The 20,757-nt window shown below is 37.7% G+C and overlaps 1 protein-coding gene across 1 annotated transcript in view; it reads right to left on the bottom strand.

The window, feature by feature from the left end:
• Positions 1-340: 340 nt before the first annotated feature.
• EFNB2 (ephrin B2) overlaps positions 341-20,757 on the bottom strand; it is a 43,215-nt gene continuing 22,798 nt past the window's right edge. Inside the window, exons 3-5 of the mRNA XM_048959502.1 lie at positions 5,440-5,532; positions 4,567-4,680; positions 341-2,987 (exon numbers count right to left, since the gene is read on the bottom strand). Of these exons, the coding sequence (XP_048815459.1) occupies positions 2,605-2,987; positions 4,567-4,680; positions 5,440-5,532 (590 nt within the window). The 3' untranslated portion in view covers positions 341-2,604. The remainder of the gene's footprint in view (positions 2,988-4,566; positions 4,681-5,439; positions 5,533-20,757) is intronic.

Here is a 20,757-nt window from a genome sequence, read left to right as displayed (position 1 = left end):
CTTTTTTTTTTTTCGATTGGTTGCAGGTTGCTCTTCAGCAATTCATCTGATTTATTTTTTTTCACAGTTTAGTACATAACTAGAATGTAGCCAGCTGATAAAGCATAGGTTCAATCTGATAAAAATCAGGATCAGCAAACCCACCCCTTCCTCCCCCTCCCCCAAAATAAAATCTTAATGACTTACAAGAGAACCTTGTATGGATGGATTCACAGAAAGGAAGGGTTGTTGAAAAGAATTACATATGTAGTGTAGTTAGTCACCATGGTAACCTTCCACAGATCCATGGGTTGGGATTTTTTGTTTTGTTTCTCTCATTTGGACCAACATCTCAACGTCATTTTCAGGTCCAAGAAACAGAGAGTGATAATTTCTATGACAGATTTTTTTTTTCTTTTCTTGCAGGTGCTCAACGGAGATCTAAGAACCCCAAAATGCTGTTGCTACATTTTCTTTCCAAATCAGAAAGCAAAGTGTTACCATAGTAACATGACTATGTTAGAAATGTCTATTTGCATAGCACATATAAAAGTAGAGTTTTCTTATTTCCTCCCCAGGGTGGGAGACGTAGGGGAACAGACATGCTAAAGAGAAAACTTTAACCTGAACCCCTCCCCCGCCTACAAATCTCAATGAAATCTACAGAACACTTCAGTCCATAAGGCAAGAGAAAACACAACACAGAATATATATGCCGGCACACTTTGTTGTTGTTACCTATGTGACTTCACGACTATTTCCCAATTTTCTCTAACATGATGCCATTAAAGGACTTTGGATTTATTTTTTTTTTAATATGCTCTGATTACCATTTTTTTGGGATAGTGGTCATTTTCCCCAGAATTGGTTTCTTCTTTATAATGTATGTGTATACATGCATACATAAATATATATATATATGTACATGTATACACACACATACATAAGTAGAATGATGACAAGTTAAGACTATTTAATTGCCGCACATGAAATTCACATCTTCTGGTGTAGATTCTGTGCAATCTCAAAACACGTATTAGTAAAAACAAAACAAAACAAAAAAGTAAGAAAGAAAGAAAAACTCTCACTTTGTATCCCTTGTGTTCTATACACCTATTATAAATAAGACATATCTTCCTTCTCCATCTCAGTGTCATAATTTATTTATTTTATTCTTATGGACTGCAGGAGGTTTGCCATATGTGCTTTAACTTTGCCACAGAGCACCAACTAACTGCTGTGCCCATTACAGTACCTACAGGCACTGTGCAGGCACAGCACTAGGATAAACCAAAGTGTCAAAAGGCTCAGTCAGAAAAATATTCTGTTTTACTCTTAGAGATGAGAAAGGTTTGGTTTGTTTTTTTCCCCAAAACTTTACCAGTGATAGCATTACAGCTCATTTGACCCGTTGGCTTATAATCACCTTGGTTAGATTTGGCTCTCTGCTATTTTCTTAAATGCTTTCCCTGTGTTTAGTATAATGTGACAGTATAGCAGCTGAGTCTGCTTAAAAGTCTTCCAAAGCAGACTACGTTTTTGCTACAGCTTCGAAGCTGTATAATTTATTGCCAGTACCGCAACAGCCCTGCCCTAATATATCCTTGCTCTTGTCTTGTCCCCTCCAAGCTTGTTCATTTCCTAACAATACCCCTTTGTTCTACTGTATTGAAGGTACTATTTTTTTTCTGCACACTGGTATTTGATAACCGTGAATTCCTTCAAACACAGCTCTAAGTCACTGCAACGTATTATTGTGTCTCCTACTTGCCTCTTAAAACGTAGCATACCAAAGTGCTGTGCTACCTAAATGATTTTTTTCTTCCCAGCTTCTATTTTTAGGCAGCAGCATTCAATCACAACCACAGTCAGCCCTTCCCTCCACCACCCAGTCCTACTCTTGACTTGTTGACAGCCTAACTTTTTGGCTGGAAGGCTCCTTGCTATCAGACACAATTTCTAAAAATGCATTGCCCATTCAAGTGAGGCTGCTGTAGCAGATGGATGGAGCACGCATCTCTAAACATTAATGTTCCATTAGTGATTCAGGAGGTGGAGTGAAAGCAAATCTTATGTGAAGGATGGCAGAGTCCTGAATAACAAAAATAAATGGAACAGTGACGGACTAAAGCAAGAGAACTTTAGGAAGTGTTACTTAGACACCAAGGTCTGTGTGACAAATCTAGTATGCACTGAGAGAGACACACAAAAGTCAGAAGATTGTATTTCAAGCTTGATATCCTACAGCACCTTCCCAGGATGCCTAGAGCTATTAACATCCACAGATCACTCCATCTTCCCTTGGCTTTTGTACATGCCTGAAGGCCTGCAGCACATGGCTTTGAGGATGATGAATGTAACAAGAGTACAGCAATCAGAATGGGCATCTTCTACATAAAAGTCTTCCAGCTTTTAGTGAATATCAATTCACTGAGATAGGAATTCTACAGACTAGGTTAGCTGTCCAGCTCGAGTTGGCTCTCATAGAAATAGCTGTTGCCTTCTTCCCTCTGTGCTTGAGTCAATGCTAGCGCACAAGGCGTCATCACAAACCCCAACAGAAAGCATTTGACCAGTGAGTGTCTTCTACGCCTCAACTGTACCACAGAATCAGTGGAGTGTTTTTCAGACCTTGTAGTAAATGTTTGCTGGACTCTGAGGAGGCATCTCTTGAACTATGTACACTGGATGTCCATAGTCGCCGCTGACCTTTTCGTAGTGGGGGCAAAAAACACTGTCTGCAGTCCTTAGAGGAATGATAATGTCACTGGGCTCAGAACCATTGTTGTTGCCACTGCGTTTTGGGGTGGCTAATGTACTAAGTGAGAGAGTTGTGGTGTGCTGTGGGGAATGCTTCCTGTGTCTTCTCCGGTACTTCAATAATAGAACCACCAAAGTGATGATGATGACAATGAAAATGATGCACCCTGATGCAATTCCTGCAAATAAGGCCACTTCTGAACCCAGTATACTGGAATGCCCAGCCTTACTGCCATCTGTGCTAGATCCTGGAAAGAATGGAAATACAACAGACAAAAGTTATTGCCATCCTGTGACCTGTTTACGCTGCTTAAAAATGTGTGGAGTAAGCAAAGCTAGAAGAATTAACTGACAGCTATACTTTGACAAACCAATTACCCTGTTAGATAGCTAAATGCAAACAGCCGAAGTCAGCAATCAATATTAAACAAGACTTTGTGTCTGTTGGTCTCACTTTTGTGCTGCTCCCAAGCCACCCTGTTTCATACATCATCATCCATCAGCAGTGAGGACTGGCACTGACAAGGCAGCCTTTGATGCACACAGCATCTTTTAACAGATGCTGGCCAGCTCATGGCAGCAGAAAGGGGTGGGATAGGACTGCAAGGGAAAATTAACGCAGTGAAACAGTAATTCTCAAAACAACTGGTACTGTTTAGTGTCACACAATTCTGCTATTTTATTCTTCCGATATTGATTTAACTGTCCTTAGCGTCTCTTTATGTGGACTCCTCATGCTTACAAATGAAACAAAAGAGCTTGAGACAGTGTGAACGATGGGCAAAATGTTTACGGACTATATTTGTTTATATTATGTATCTTACATTTATTTAAAAGAAAATAACAGCACATATTAGGTAGTCAGGAAAGGCTCAATTGCTGAATAGCGAGTTGAATATTGTCACATTATTTGTCACAGAAATTAAATCAACATTTACTTGAGACCTTCTCACTTGAAAATCTGAACTGACTTCCTTCTCTTGATGCTGTCTTACATGTAGAACAATGCTGCAGATACTATGTCCTCATAACATCTGGAACCTCAGCAGGAAATGTCTGAAACCTGCCCAGGAACTGTCATATCAATGATATCAAGTGATGGAGCTAGCAAGGAAAATATGTAGCCATTTTTGGGAACCCCAAAATCAACTATCAGCAAATTTTGCTTTGTAAAATTTCCAGTTCACCGAACTTTCTTCCAGAGAACTTGTGTTTTTAAAGTTATTCAATTTCTTGCCTATAATACCTGAAATGCATCCTCAAGATTTTTGTTTTGAACCACCCCATCTGTTTATCTTGGATTTTTTTTTTTTTGTTTGCTTGTTTGTTTTTTAATCTTTAAATTTAGTGAAAGACCGGTCAATCATATGTAGACTTTATATGGTCAATTAAAAGATCAGGACATGAATTATAGATGTCTTGAAATAAACTTTATAAATGGCTGTCGAGAACCACTTGATAATGTATCATACGGGAAGAGAAAGACAGAAAGACTCGTTCATCTGCCAGAGTACTAAATGTAAGGCAGCATTTACCATCGTAAAGCTTCTTAGAGAATGCCCTATCCAAAAACTTTCCTGTAAATGAGTGATACTCTTACAAGATGTAATTAACTTCTACTGCAGAAAGAGGGGAAAGAGCAGCTGTTGCAAAAAACAGAAGCTCCAAAGTTCTACCCACCAGAGCATCAGAACTGGCTTTTGTGTCATCTCAGTGTGAAAACATTTGCTTTTCCAACATTTTAATGCTTAAAAATCCCCATATTTGGGAACAAAGGTGAATATGCTAGAGCCTTTCTGTTCCAAGGGAAAACCTCATAGTACCTACCTGAGTGGTCCTTCACAAAGGGACTCGTGGTGGAGCTCTTCCCATTTGTACCAGCTTCCTGTTCAGGGCGCTTGGTTGGGTCTGTGCTCCGAGGTAACCCTGCAGAATTGGGATCTGTGGGAGAGAAAAACGACTCACTGCAGCTTAGGCGCCCGAAGATATTAAGTTTTATAAGCCGGCTATAGGTATCTTGTGAGACACGAATAGCTTTGAACAGAAGAATCTTTATGCAAAGGACTAGGAGAAACAAGAATGTAATTTTCCTTTTAAAGCAAAATGGTTATATTAGTTATTTCAGAGGTTTAAATTGTGAGGCCATCTGCAGAAACTATAGGGACTCCTGTAATTGGCAAGAAAAGCTTTGCAGATGACATTTCATTTTAACTGAGGAAGTTGATTGACTACTAAACCAACTTCTGCTTAGAAGAATAATTCTTTCTTTCTGCACAATAGGTTATCTATATATGAAAAGAGACAATGAACAAAAACCTCTCTGTAATCAGAATTCATAACAAGCAAACTATAGAAATATTAGCTTCTCTCCTTTCATGCATTTTAAATAATTTTGAACAGCGCAGTTGTGGCTTTTGTTTTTAAAATGAAAATAAAAATGACTGAAACACGTAATTCCCAGGTGACCTTTCCTCCTAGGGAGCTCTCCAGTGAAGAGATCTTATTACACCAACCCTCCTCCTGCAGAAATCTGTCAGTAGCTGAGGAGCAGAAAATAGGCTTTGCTTTCAGACTGTAAGGGAGGAACAACCACACTAGACTCAGCTGGCTCACTGCTCTACGCTTGCAAAAGAAGCCTGAAAACTAAAAGGACACTGAGACTGATCAAAGTGGTTTCATGAAACAGCAGATGGTCTTTACCTTGTCCAACTTTCATGAGGATCTTCATGGTTTTTGTCTGGCACACCCCTCCCTCCTGGTTATTCAGGCCCTCCAAAGACCCATTTGATGTTGCTGATTAAAAAAAAAATAAAATAAATAAAATAAAAATAAAATCAGGAAATCAACAGGCAAAGTAATGTGAACATGAGTGTCTGAAAGCAGAAATCTTTCAGTCTACCAAGATCTGTCCTTCTTGCTCAGGCTGACCTATGGAAAGTTGTGAAATGTTGAAAGCCAAAGGAATGAATACATTGGTAAGCTGTACAATACATACAAATGGAGGAATGTGTTATCAAGGTTTCAAATTTACCCAGCAAGTTTTTTTCTGCACACAATTGACTGGCTGACTTGGACGAAAACACAGCACCTGCTAAAAGGTAATGCAGTCAGCTGAAAGGGAAGCCCTGGCAGTCTCAAAGGAGCAAAGCACTGGAAATTCACCCTGTTGGTGTTTTTTTTTTTTTTTTCAACAATATCTTTATAATCACCACGTTACACCTGCTTCCTCTATTACAAATCTCCTGCTGGAAGAAGCGAAGGCGTACAAAAGACCCAGGTGAAAGCTGAGATTCTGCACTGATTGGAAAACCATTTAATATTTGAAAGTACAATCTCACTTTTCTCAGCATTGAGGAGCCTTCCTTGTTGGGGCAGGCTGGTGTGGGGACACACATTCCCTTCTCACAAAAACCTTCCGTCTCATGCAAACAAGCGGGTGCTTTCCCCTGTATTTATATTGTTCTCTCTTATCTCCACACTTACTGGGACTGCACACCCCCGCATAATCCTGTCACTACAAGCTGACGTGTGTGCAAAACACAGCTTCCGGGGAGAGTCCAACAGTTTGAGTCACCATCACCACCACAATGAGGACTGCACGTCTTGTCAGCTGCCAGAAAACCCTTTGGCAGCTCCTGGACACTGGGCACCACTGCCACCACAACCCATGCCAAGGCCCAGCTGCCACCAGCGTGTGCTGATGCCCAGCCATGATGCTGGCACAGCAAGCCTCAGTGGGGTGGCTCCAGAGAGACTGGGCCAGGCTCACACAGTGGGGACACCTCATATGAGCCAGGCAGGGAAACAGCCCCTCAGTGACCCCCACCAACAGGTCCCAAAACCATGTGTTCTCCTGCACTCTTGTCATTTCTTGGACCTATGTATGCAAGGCCCCAAATGCGCAAGCAAGCAGACACATGCTCACGCACTGATACCAGGCCACCAACTGGAGAAAACAAATGGAAAATGAGAGAGCAGAGCTTGCTGTGGTTCTGGCAAACAGCTTAAGCAGCACTTTTCTATGTGTGCCTCCCTCTTTTCAGCTAGGGATCTGATTCAACAAGGGCTTCAAACTGCTCAGATCTTTGTTTTTAATTCTTGCTCCTTCTCTTTCTGCTTCCTTGGGGATTTTCTTTCAACGTATATTTCCTTATTCCTTCACAATGTCTTCCTAGCCCCATGGCAGTATTTTTCTTGCTCTTAATCTTCTCTCTAGCTGTAAAGATATAAACCCCATACTGCTGAACCCTGCTTCCTAGCCTTTGATCTACTTCTTGGTTTTGTTCCACTCCTGCCTCTTTTGTCACTAACTCAAATTACAGCCACCATACAAACTTCCCAAACCATGCTTTCTTCTCCTAAAATTCCCGTTTCCCTGTATACAGGCCTTCCCAGTTCCTCTTATTTTCTCCCCCCCCTTCTCCCCTTGCCCTCAAATCATGGCAAGGGAAGTACATTAAACTACTGATTTTTTCAGACTTGGGAAGACTTCTAAAATATAAAATAGCACAATGAGTAATTTAAGATAAAAACAGATCTGAAATGTGCCACTGTATTGCCAGGCTCAAAAAATAATGGAGACATATAGTTTTGTTTTCTTTTGTTTTTTTCCAGAGGGAAAAAAAAAATCAATACTAAGAACCAGTTCTGGACATAAATCAAATGTGTCTTTGCTGAAAGTGTTTTTTATGACCTATTTGCCAGTGTACCAGAGCACAAGGACAAGGGAAAAAAGCAGTAAATAGAAATACCAAAGCTGAGCGTCAACTGAAAGTACAACTAATAAACACTGACTTTGTCTTCCTTTTTTGTAATTCTTCGTTTGCTTTTTAATCTAGGCTATGGGGGTTCACAGCTCTTTAACCACCTTTTTCTTGATTTTAATTGAATAGAGTGCTGCTTCTTCTGAACATCAATGTCTTTTTATTCTTTAAAGGCCTATCCATTTAACCTACAGAGCAGGAGATCTCAATAAGATGCAGAGGATGCAGTCTGACCTCAGTACAGAAATAAGAAAGTAAGACAGCAAAAAGAATGCAAAATTACTTCAAATACAGTCTCCAAATGAGAGAGACCAAACATACAATGAGTCTGGTTGTGTGCTTGTGAGAGTTCAATCTGCCTCACTTGCTTGCTAAAAGAATGCTTTCATAGCTTTGATGTCAGATGAATGAATTTGCAGAAGTATTCACTTTTTCCACAGTTCTTCAAGGGGTTTTCTGAAAGCCTATGTTATAGCTCAGAGTAGAGAGCGCTACATCCTGAGGAACAGAGAATTTTCAAAGAGGAGTATTTCAGTGACAAAGCAAAGTTTCCATCTCAGCTTTTCCCTGTAATTAAACTGACAATTACCCAAGGCCACTGGAGGAAATTATTTTTCAAAATTCATTAAGACTATCGAAATATAACCTCATATATCCCTAGCGTACCAGGAAGAATGTGGGTAGTTTTAAACACATACTTCTAAGCTTTGAAAAATGACACAGAGAGGGAGAAGTAATCTGGGACATCAGAGAAAACAGTTTCACACTGCTAATACCCCTTGACAGTATAGTGCGCAAAAGTCAAACAAGGGAACAAGTACAAAATATTCCTCAAATGCTTGCCACTGTCTTTTTATATTGATCTTCAAGTGAAAATTATACTTGCTACCATCCAAACGCCTCCATTACACTCACAGTTCTGCAGAAAAGTAATGCTGTACTTGGATCTCTGCTTATACTGATGTGGTATTAAAAAAAGAGAAAGAAAAGTGTCTGTGATACAGATTTGGGTATGAACACAGAAACATAACACAAGATCCTTATGTTATGTTAAGAGGGAAAGGCTACTCTCCAATTGTTTACACGATCAAATTTTAGAACCCCCTTGCAGTTTATTTTTACATACATGTGTATAAATAAAAGAGCATTTTTTAAACTTTTAGGTCCAAATATGGATATATTTAGAGAAATTTACTCACATTCACATGACCTTGTGCTAAGACTAGATACTACTTAAATGTTAACATTAATAAGAATAATTAATAATTACTATGAAGTTTCTCATGAGTATTAAATTTTCTCAGGATCCCACACTTTATTTTATATTAATACAGAAACTAAAGGAAAATTAATACATACGAAACTAAAACTAAGTATTAGTAACAAAATGTTTTTAATCTTTTGATGGATAGCTACCTCCAATTTTCTGAGACCTGTTCTATTCCATTGGAGTCAACTGCAAAACTAATCACTACCAAAAGCACAATACATTACTCTTATTTACAGTCTAACCACACCTACAAATAAATCCCTGTAATTGCCCTAAAATTTTTGACAAAATCATAATTTTTAGTTGATATTTTTTCATTAGTAAGTAAAAAATGATGTTTGAGATCTACACGAACCCCATGTATCTGCATTCCTTGAATACAACTTCAACTGTCATTTTGTAAGGAATACAAGCATAGGCTTTCAACTATAAGAGAAAATGAATTCATATGAAGTTATGGCTAAGAGTCTGTCGACGCAGTCTCTTACTTTGGAGAAGAAACTGTACCTTTTCTGTTTCACGAAGCTCTTTCTTAATATATAATCTCATTTAACACAAGCAGAAATAAATTCATTTGGACCAAAGAATTTCATGCCAGCTCTGCTTTCCCTTCTTTGAAATACCTATATTATATATATATATATATATATGTATGTGTGTGTGTTTGTATGTCATAATATATATATATATATATACACATTTGTTGTTAAGAAAGGAACTCATGTAAATCAATGACTGATGCTTTACATTCATTTGCTTTTAAAACTTCACAAGCTCTGATTGTTGTATGAAATGCATTAGTCATAAATGCAGGGGCAGAGAATCAGTGAGCAAAACAGAATCAGCTGACAAGTATAGTTCCTGGCTATGATTCTTATACAGTCCCCGTGGAGAGGAAGTAATATTACATTTTAATATGTCTTCATTTGATTGTTATTACACTGCCTCCCAGGAGGCTAAGCCACTGCACAGATCTTGGCTGTTTTCGACCTATCGGGTTGGTAACATTGCTCTAATCAGATGGAGAATTAAGCTGCTGGATTTGTGCCTGTATAGCTTTTCATTCACAAAGAGATTAGAAATGAAGGCACAGTAACAAAAATTCATCCTCCCTCACTCTTAAAAATACAGATTACAAAATTAAAAAACACCATCACAATTACTTAACAGGAAACACCAGTAAACTAAAACCTCAACCACTTAATTCTGTCACAATTATCTGTACTTTTACGCTTTAGGACAGCGAAAAACATTACCCACTTGCCAAATTAAATGTCACATCCTTTAAACCAACAACTTCATAACACATGTATTTCTGCACCGTGGATATGAAATAAACTACATGCCTGAGGAGGGAAATTTGGACCATCATACATAATTTGTGAAAATTAAACAAACCTTAAGCCACAGACTATAGGAAAGAATAAGTGATCTCAGCTTGTGGGTTAGGGAAAAACTGGTTTAATGTGTGTGGACAACATAAGCCATTCAGCAGCGCATCAAAATAAGAAATAATTGTTGCTGGTGTGGATCTGTTAAGAGGGAAGGAGAGAATTACAGGTTTCTTTGGGTTAGATCAGTACTGTTTTAATAGTAGTGACTGTCAACATCCTTTATCTTAGATTCTCCTCAAAGCCAGCATCAGAAAATAGGTTTCTCAAAAGCAGAGCTAAATAAAACATAAAAACTCTATCCATCTACGCTCGTTCTCAGCTGTGCTGTTTCCGTGCTTAGAATGGAAAAGCCTACACGTTGCAGGAAAAAAAAGTCACAGAAGCTATAGATCCAGCAGTAGTAGGAAGTTATTCTTAATACAAAGCTACACTTGATCTAATGTACAGTCACAGGATTTTTAAGAACATGTAAAGCTTTTGAGGTGTTTTTTTTTTTTTTTTAATTGTATTAAGTAATAGTACACTATTTTGGCCAGGCATCATGTATTCATGCTCTGACTGCTTTCATCTGCTTTCAGTTCTTTTAATGACTTTCTTAGTAAAGCACAGAATAAATAATTCTTCTTTCCCATAAATTATCTAAATTTATGGGACAGGTTTAAGAACACAAGAAATCACACACTGAGAAACCACAAATCACAGATCACAACACAGAGGTTGTTTCTAGACTAGCCAGGGATGAAGAACAAGGCATCTGAGGTAATAGAGTGTTTTAATTAAATGAATTTTTTTTTTTTTCTTTCTCTCTCTTTTCACTTAGTAGCAATGCCAGATTTGCACAGAGATCTGAGACAGCCGTACAAAAAATTGTTCAGGCCACTCACCAAAGAACAGGTAGTTTGGCAAATACATGGTGTTGGATGAGCTGCATAAAGTTTAAAGAGAAAAAATAGGTAAGTACGCAAATTTAAACCACTAGTAACTAACGGTCTGCCCTTGTTTCTAGTTACAAAAGTTCAGACTGACAATGAAACTTCCATTTCTTGCTTTAGAATGAAAATGTCTCCCAGTATGTAACTACGAGCGGTCTGAAACACGGACAATGTTACTGTAAGCGGTAACATTTCAATGCATTAGGAGCACTTGCACAGACTACTGTGAGAATGTTGCCTACATTTCTATCTGCAGGCTGGAGACTTCTTCTGTTTAACTCTTTGTGCTTGAACAACGCAATTGAGTCCTACTTTTACTCCTGATCTTACAGCAACAAAGAGAAGATCTTTAAATAAACTGAAACAAATGAACAAACAAAAAAACTAAAACAAAACAAAACAAAAAACCAAAACCAACCTAGCTGGATTTGCTCAATTAATATTTCCTACTATAGGATACCAAAACAATCATTAAACATCTATAATCAAAATACACTTTAACAGTCATCTTTCTTTATATTTTTAACACCTCTGTTTTCTGTTCATCCTCCTTACAACATCAAAGTGGCAGCAGAATTTCATGAGGACTTTCTCAACCTAAAGACCATCCAGAAACTCCCACTGGTTCAATTTTATTCTATATATATATATATTTTTCAAATTAACATACAATTTCTCTTAAACTAAATATTATGGAGTGTTCTAAATACTCTTGCAGCCAGCCTTTTTTCCCACTCTCCACATGAGGCAAAACTGCTACATGAATGAAGGACAAGAAGAATTTTCTCTTCTTTTTCATATCTCATCATTTCTTAAATTATGTCCTACGTTGCATCTGTCCAATTTGCTATCTAAAATGGATCCACAAACTGTACTCTGCACAGCAAGTAAGAAGCAATGCCCATCTCATTCAAATAAAGCCAGACAAAATGAAGTAAAATAAAAAACAGGCCTCTTCTTGCCTGGAAGAAAGCAAAGGCTCCACAGTGGAATTCGGTGATTCACTTCCCTAACTACTACTCTGAAATGTATCTTGTCCAAATGCAAATGGTGTGACTGGTTGTAATTTGAACGGACTTGTGGATAATAGGGTTCTCTATAAAATTTTCCCTAAAATTCTCCACTTATATTCATATGACAAGAGCGGGGTATATTTTTTTACTGTTTAATTCTTTGAGGGTGAAGTGTAGGGGACACAACCAAGACAGAGCCAACCGGTTTGTACTGTACAACGTACTTTAAAATGCCTTTTTATTTACCTTGTAAATGACAACTGTTTAATTAAAGGAACTCCTCTGGAAATCTGTAGATTCTCCTTACTGAGTCTCACATTGCCTGACTGAAAAAAGAACACCTAAATATCAAAGAATTAAGCACAAAATAAGGAGAGAGTACTTGCACAGTTTCCCTCCTTTCCTATACTCAGAATGACTCTATTAATTCCATGTGGACATGGCATCACACAACAAGAGTACAGGTACAGGAAGAATACAATCATTTCATTTCATTTCATTTCATTTTTGAAACAAAGACTTTCCATTAAGGGAAAAAGAGGCAATGAGCAACGTGCACCAAAGAAGCTGTGAGCTCTAACTGGTTTCTGCTGCCTATAATTTTAAAAACAGCACCACATTATCTCTTGGTTAAGGAACACCACAACTTAAGCGTACTAAACTGTACACTATATGCTGCATTATTATCCAATACAGAAGGTCACAGCATCCACCCATCCACAGCAAAAGCCTACTTGTTTCACTGCTGTCGTGTCCCTTTTCTTTCAGGAAGATTTACAGATGATGAAAAAAAAATAAAAGCATCTCAACATTGTACCACTACGAATGACAATTTGTCTTTGATTACAGCTAAGCATTTCTGAAAGTATTTCAGTTGTACATTCACATACTCTGAGAAATGTTTTCAGATAATGATCTACTGTACACATGGTTGATTCTAGTTTACATAAACAAATTATATATTTGTGAGCACTGAAGAAACTGTGGCAGATGTAAGCCCACTAATTATGATATATTCAGTGTATATCAGAATGTATACATCTAAAGCAGATTACTAGCTAGTTAATTTCACAAGCCATGAGCAGTGTTTTTTATATAGTTTATTCTTTCTCCCAGCACACTGCTGGCAAAAGGCTCCCATGGATGAGAATACCTTCTCACTACCACAGTGAGCTCTGCTTCAGCTGAACAGAACTAACACAATTAGCTACCATTCAAGTTACACTGATTGTCACTAATGACGAGTGGCCTTGCACGAAACAAAATCAGAGGGTTTAATATTAAATGAGGATCTATATTCTGTGTCATATGAACTCTACCCATTACTCTTCGAAGATGCTCATCTGCCTTGAAAATCTCACGTTTCGGTCTGCAGTACTTGGATAAGAAAGGGTTATAGTGAAAGTTCATATTAAATAAATAAGAAACCTCTTGCTCGTTCTACTGTCACTAATTGCATGCAATGATATTAATGACCCAGTAATTGCTATACGAGTAGCACTGAAGTGGAAAACATCATTCTGAGGCAGAGTTCATCTCTAGGTGGTAGGACTTCACCACTGACTGAGTTAATGCCAAGTGACAGTTCAGAATATAACACTATGGATGAGAAAATGCATCGGTCTCATGGTTATAACAGTTTAGATGGACATGACGTTATTTGCTTTGACCACACAGAGTCCAGCAGTAACCTCAATAAAATGCCACAGTCAGAGTTTGCCCTATAGATGAACCTCATTCCTTTCAGGGGAGATGCTCTGTACTATAACAATCTAGAGCAATTTTCCACATGTTTGCTCCAATAAAAGAATACCTTCATCTCCCACTTTTACATCAAGCACAACAAAAGTGTGCTTTATTGCAAAACACAAAAAGCTATTTACATCATCTAACTATCCTTCAGCAACACAGAGTTTGGCACCTCAGTACTGAGATCAATTATGATACTATTGGATGACTGCACTCTTGGCAAAGATGATCAGAAGTTAAGCAATGTTTTGATTGCTGCATGATTGTTTGTGCACAGAACTTTTAAAAAACTTCTGAATAACTTCACGAGGGAACATTGCTGAAAAAAGCAATATGAATTTTCAAGGTGCTACAGGATATTTAGCTCTTTTCTTTAACAACACTAATGTCTTGATTCTTCTACTATTTCTGCTATGGCAGACTCTGGAATACAGGTGGAATCATAGAGCTGCAGCACAAGCTGAGGTAACCACCTGGGAAGAAGCTCTCCAGAAAAGGCCTTGGGGGTTCTGGTGGACACCAAATCAATCACAAGCCAGCAATGCACCCTTGCAGCAAAGATGGCCAACAACCCCGTAAGGCTGCACTAGGCAGAGTGCTGTTATTAGGTCTAGGGAGATGATCCCTTGCAAGTATTCAATCCTGTTGAGACATCTGGAGAGCTGCAGCTGGGCCTGGGCTTCCCACTGTGGAAAGGATAGAAAGTTGCAGAGAAAATCCAGCAAGTGACTGTAGAGATGATGAAGGGACTGAAGAAGAGGGTGAGGACCCAGGATTGTTCAGCCTGGAGAAGGGGAGGCTCAAGGGGATATTATACATGTGTGTACCTGCTGTGGAGAGTAAGAAATAAAGGTTGAAGCTGCTTTCAGTAGTGTCAGGAAAAGAGGCAATGTGCACCAACTGAAATACTGGGAATGCTATTTAAACTTAAGAAAACATTTTTAGCTGTGAGCCTCAAACAGGTTGTCCCGGCAGGCTCCAGAGTCTCCATCATTGGACATGATCCTGAACAGCCTGCTGTAGCTGATCCTACTTGGGGAGATGCCATTCAAATCCAACCATTCTGTGATTTTGTGAACAACTGCACCATAGCAGTCTAATGCGTTTACTTGCTAACACAGAATATTTGAAAAACAATTCCTTCTCAGTTTCCCTGTCAGGATTCAGTTTCAAAGTTGTTTCTCTTACAGAACATCAGTGAGCATAAAGACAAGTCTGCTGCTGCAGTTTAGTTATTTTTTCTGTCATCTAATCAACTAATTCTGCTAACAAAGGCCTGAACATGCTTTTAAAACCAGGCTTATCAGCTTAGCAGAAACTGTTCTCCAAGTACTACTAAGACAACCTGAAGCTTAATCCCGGTTTTACTCACAAAAAAATATTTGCAAGATTTCTTTGAGATTGAAAAAAAGCAACTGAAGACTGCCCTTTAGGGCTCAGTTTTATAGTTGGACTTCAGAAATTAATCCTGAAATACTCTTCCTCCAAAGTTTTCAGGACTGGGTAAAATCAGGAAAGAAAATATAAACTGACATTTAACCCTGTTTTCAGCCATTTCAATCCTGTGCTTTGGCTAATTCAATTCTCAGACAAAAATACATTTCCCATCAGTTCAACTATGTAAAGACTTCAAAGAGAAAAATGATCTCAAATATTTAAAACAGTTTCATTAAAGCCTTAATAAATGCTTACATTTTCCTGGTCTTTTATTTCAGGAATTAAAATACTGTAACAAAGATATGTTGTAAGCAACAGCATACAAGAAAGACTGATCACTCTTTGACACATGCATGCTCATCACCTAACTGAAGTGAAAGTTAAATGAGTTTCAGTATGCTGGTGTATTTCTCAGTTTCAGATCATAGTAGTTTCCTCATAGCATTGTGTATTTCTTCACAGTACATCCCCACTATTTAAACAGTTACTTATAGTCTGAATATAAAGCATATAAAACACATGTTCATCCCTACCGTCTCCTGCTGCAGATAGTCCTATCAAACATATATATGTAAATGTAAGAATATATACAACCGTTGAGGACCAGGGCTTAAGTTGTTGGGTTTTTTTTTGCAAACTATTGTAATACTGTACCATGTGTACTATACATACATATAAAGACTTCTAAGTGAGAATATTGTGCTTTTCTTTGTTAATGTACTGTATTTTCAGTATGTATAAATTGTTTATAGGAAACTAATAAAATCAGCAAAGTGACTAAAAACATTAAATAGCTTCCTGTGAAATTTTAAATCCTGTTTAATTCTTGAGTACTTCCTGAACAATTCTTCCTCACAAATAATTATTCTTCATTTTCATCTGATTCAGAATACCTGGGGGATGTGGAGGAAGAATAAATGTATTTTTTCATAACATACCATCAATTAACACACTGAGCATTCCTATCTTTCATTTCCCTCCCTAAGGAATAAAGAAATAACAGATTTTCTGCTCAACTATCTCTGTCTACTTTAAAGGAGATAAACGGTCGGTATTGCCTAGGTAATGGCACTAAATATGAACAAAGTCCATCAATCTAAAATTGCCTTATTCTCTTACAAGAAGATCTGTGTGGTCTGGGACAAAACCCCAGAGGGCCATGATTCCATTAATCCTGTAGGTCTTAGACACTGTTAGAAATCTGAAGCTGCACAGACACTGATTTTCTTCTCCAATAATATTATTTGTATGAGCTGTATTTATATTTAATTCAACAAGAGCTAAGTGGCATTGCTGATATATCCCTTAAAAGACTCTCAGCAAAGTCAGCGACTGACCTCTGGATATCATTTTACACTAAGGAATCATTTATCTAATTTGCTGAAGGAGGAGGAAGAGAAAGGAAAGAAAAAAATGGATCTTTGTGCAACTGAAATCAGGGTGGCTATTATCACACAGGCTTTCCTTAATACTATAAGCCCCACCAAAAAATAAGTAACATTTGACTGCTGAGCTGTACTGTCTTTTTTTAAAAAAGCATCTGTAATGTCTGTATTGCAAAAGAAATAAAATTGAAACTTTAATACTGTTTTTGTCCCAGTTTTAGCTAGTTGAGAATTAACCTCAAAACAAAGGAAAATTTACTGTTTTCTTCAGGGTACCTCTTGCTGGGTGTTTGCAGCAATGGGAATGAAGAGTGAATCCTATCTCAAAGAGGTGTCAGAATGTCCAGCCAGGCAGATTAGCTGGTGTTTGGTCAGAATACTAAAATAGCATTTTAATGTAAATCTATTTGGCCATGCAAAGACATTTATTCTTCCCAACTGGGCTGTATTTCAGGGTGCAATCTATATTGTCCTTTAATGTGTTCTTCCTCAGACAGTTATTGCCCTTTAATTGTAACAGAATGACAAAGTGAAAACATAAAAGCTTTGTGAATTTTTAAACCCAGCTAATGCTAAAGTTTCAGAACAACTGTTTCCATTTTAAAAGCCACCACGCTATTAAAAGAATTTATCCAAAACAAAGCACTGCTAGGCAGTATAGCCCTTTAAATCAGTCAGAAGTTGAATACATATATTTTTTAATTTAAGCCAGAGGCCATTTATGTATGCGGGTCATTTGAAAAAAAAAAAATTGACAAAAAAACATTTAAGGAAAGCTGTATATTGCATTTTGCCAGTGTCAAAGCCAATGAACATCACTAGCTCAGCAAGCTTGGCTAATGAAGTTGCAGGCAGAGCAAGCACTTTAGAGAAACCTTTTGCAGGACCATTCTGCAGCCCTTCCCTGAATCCCAAATATTCTTCACTGACCAAAAAAATCCACAATTTCAGCAAACAAATTTTGAGCAGGTAAAATTTCATTTTAAGCAATGCATGATTTTTTTTACACTGATGGTGCTGGCATATAACCCTCATTTTGTATAGAGGAGATGAAGTGAGAAGAGGACGGGCTTGCTTGGTCAAACTATCTTAGAAGCGTGACAGTGGTCTGAAGGCAAATGGCAGCACAGCACTCCTTTCCCTCAGGCTGTGCAGCTTCTTGCAGGGTTCCCTGAGGCACTCCATCATTGCAAACTCAGCGTACTGCAGCTCTCCCCATACCCTGTGACTAAAGGCCAAGTTTGTCAGGAAGAGATCAGGACAATTCCTATACACCATAACAAAACATCTTTGGCACAGTGCATATGCCTGTACTGCTCTACCACATCTACCCATAGAAGAAATGCTGCAGCTGAGTGGTACCGAAGCAATTACACAATAACCCAAACTTGCAGAGCCATCTCCTACAATCAAGGAAGTCCCCATTCATTCTGAGCAATCCACACAGCAGAAAACTATAATTCATTCCTAAAGCACACAAAGACATAAAAGGATTTTTTGGTGCAAACATTAGAATTTCAAACCTACGTACCCTTGTTCCGCTTAACTTTGCCCTTTGCACAGGTATTTATGTTGTTTGGCATGGTGTATCTTCATGCATTTGATTAAGGATTTCCTTAGAGACTTATGATATGTTGGCTAAATGGTTGAATATTTTAAGATAATCTAACATTAATATATCCATGATCTCAAGGGCATTTGACCTTCTGCTGAAAAGAGATCATGTAGCTATTGGAAAATGAATCTATTAGTTTCCCAGGAACCAAAAACTGATGATGGTAAAGAAATGAAAAGCAAGGACATTCTGTTACATCACTTATTCCCTTACACAATACTATTCAGTATCATCTTTCTAAGTACCACAATTCACAGAATTAACTCTTTGAATACTGGAACCTGTATACTGAGAAGTATATTGCCCTGCTGTTGTTGCAAGAAATTGATTAGATTTAGCTTATTTTGGGACTAAAATACCATTAAATATGAAAAGAAGTATCTGAAACTTACAATCATTTCTACTTTAAAAAAAAAAAAAAAAAAAAAAAAGTGAAATGGGGAATGAGAAAAGTTACATCTTTTATATGCTTAGACCCAGGGAAGAAGTGAGTAGAAAAGTTCTTCTACTATATCTGTCATGAATACATCTAAGTGATATAAAAATTATGGCTTGAAGAATTCATGTACAATCACATTTCCCTAAAGGCACACAGGGTTCAGGAAGCTTCTTTATCCTGTGTTATAACTCCTCTGCTTTGTTACTTAAAGGCTCCCAAAATGACTAACACCTTAACGTAAATAGAGATTTTACTGTATAATACAGCTTCACAAACCACATATAATTAGATTAAAAAAAAAGAAAAAACAACAACAACAAAAAACATACCATGGTTTCAAATAATGGCAAGATGATAAGGGTTCATGACAATGCAGAGAACTTAAGGGCTGACAGCAGCATGCCTGCATAAGCAGCATAAGACAGCCACAGCCAGCGCAGAACCAATGCTGGACTCAGTAAACTGGCATCTCAGGCTGTTTGATGCCCCTTACTCAGGGGAATACAAGATTCAAGAATACCTCAAAATCAAAAGCTGGCGTATAAAATGCACTGATGTATTCGCTTCAAAGCAATCCCCCTCACCTCCAAATACTCCAAACATCAACAACAAAACCAACAAAATTCCCAAACAAACAGAAAGGAAAGAGAAGAAAGGGGAGCAGTGTTTGTGCTTCTGAGTCAGTGGGAGGGAGATGGGGTGCACTTCTCATTCGGGTCTGAGCACAGCTGGTGATTTACAGGTCTGGTAATAAGGACTTACACAAATGATTTATGGGCTAATTTGCGTACATGATTAAGATGCATTGTATTACTTAAAAAAAGACAGTAAACAACCTGACTACCAGAACTTGTATCTGACAAGGCTGTATGTACTAGGTCATAAGCTTCTGAACACAAACTGTTAAAATGCTGTCTAGTCCTAGTGTCTCTGTAGTGTCCTAGCTGAGACACAGCCTAGTTTCCTGCTCCTCTTCATGTTTTTGAGGGCATTTTGATTATGTTGCTTTCTTCCATGAAAAACAAACAAACAAAAAAAAGCCCAGAGAGTTTTAGTTTAAGGATGGTTGGATTACCATGGCTTTTTTTTTTCAACCTATTGAAATGTACAGGTATTCTGCTTCAGATGAGTTAGTAGGCTAGCAATACATGATAAATCAGTAATTCGTTTATGCCAAATTGGGCAAAGAAGGTAATATTCTAAGGCAGTCCGGTATTATTGCAAGGCCAGTGTGACATTTGAGGCATTAGACTGAAGTCTCAGCAAATTCTATCAACCAAACTCTCGCTTCAGAAAGCGCAACGTCTATTATGTCTTCTTGCTGTAATGAAATAATTATACAAAATTAATGAAAATGACTCGTACTTGATAATTCTGTGGGTAAATCCATGACATGGTTAAGACAGAACTGACAGTATGACAGAAAGCCCTGTTTGTGCCCACAGTTTTCAAGCAATAACTGTAACAGTGCAATTTACTCCATTATAGCTGGTTTGTTGTGAGTTTTCTAAAAACTAGAACTCAATAATGTATTTCACCATCAAAACCAATGATTTGAGAATGGCCATTTTTATGCTGCACACTCTCTGTGGCATTTCAGACAACTATCTCTCAGCATCTAATCTTACTCCAGTAAATCCAACTAGATTTCAGTGGGAACTTTGACAAAGCTAAATGCTATGTAAGTAGCATCAGGTTTTTATTTACTCCCTGACTAAACTGAGTTAAGTGATCACTTTGTCAAACCTTAAAAAGCAAGCAGTGTTTTATATCTCCCATGTTTGTTATTTAGTAAAATATGTTATTTCTATATATATTAAATACCATGAATTCTTACTTTGTTTCTATGACACACAACTTGTATTCCACATAATGACACAGCATGTTCCACTATGACTGCAACTAGAATTAATTTATATTTAAAGCATTTCCATTCCCATTTTTGAAGTACTTACTTAGTGCACTGGTAAAATTACCAATAATTTAAACTAAGAAAAGAAGAAATATATAATGTTGCAGAC

This window comes from Lagopus muta, chromosome 1, assembly GCF_023343835.1.
Source record: "Lagopus muta isolate bLagMut1 chromosome 1, bLagMut1 primary, whole genome shotgun sequence".
Taxonomy (NCBI): domain Eukaryota; kingdom Metazoa; phylum Chordata; class Aves; order Galliformes; family Phasianidae; genus Lagopus; species Lagopus muta.
The sequence above is the reverse complement of the archived record's forward strand: the minus strand, read 5'-3'. Positions and strand labels throughout refer to the sequence as shown.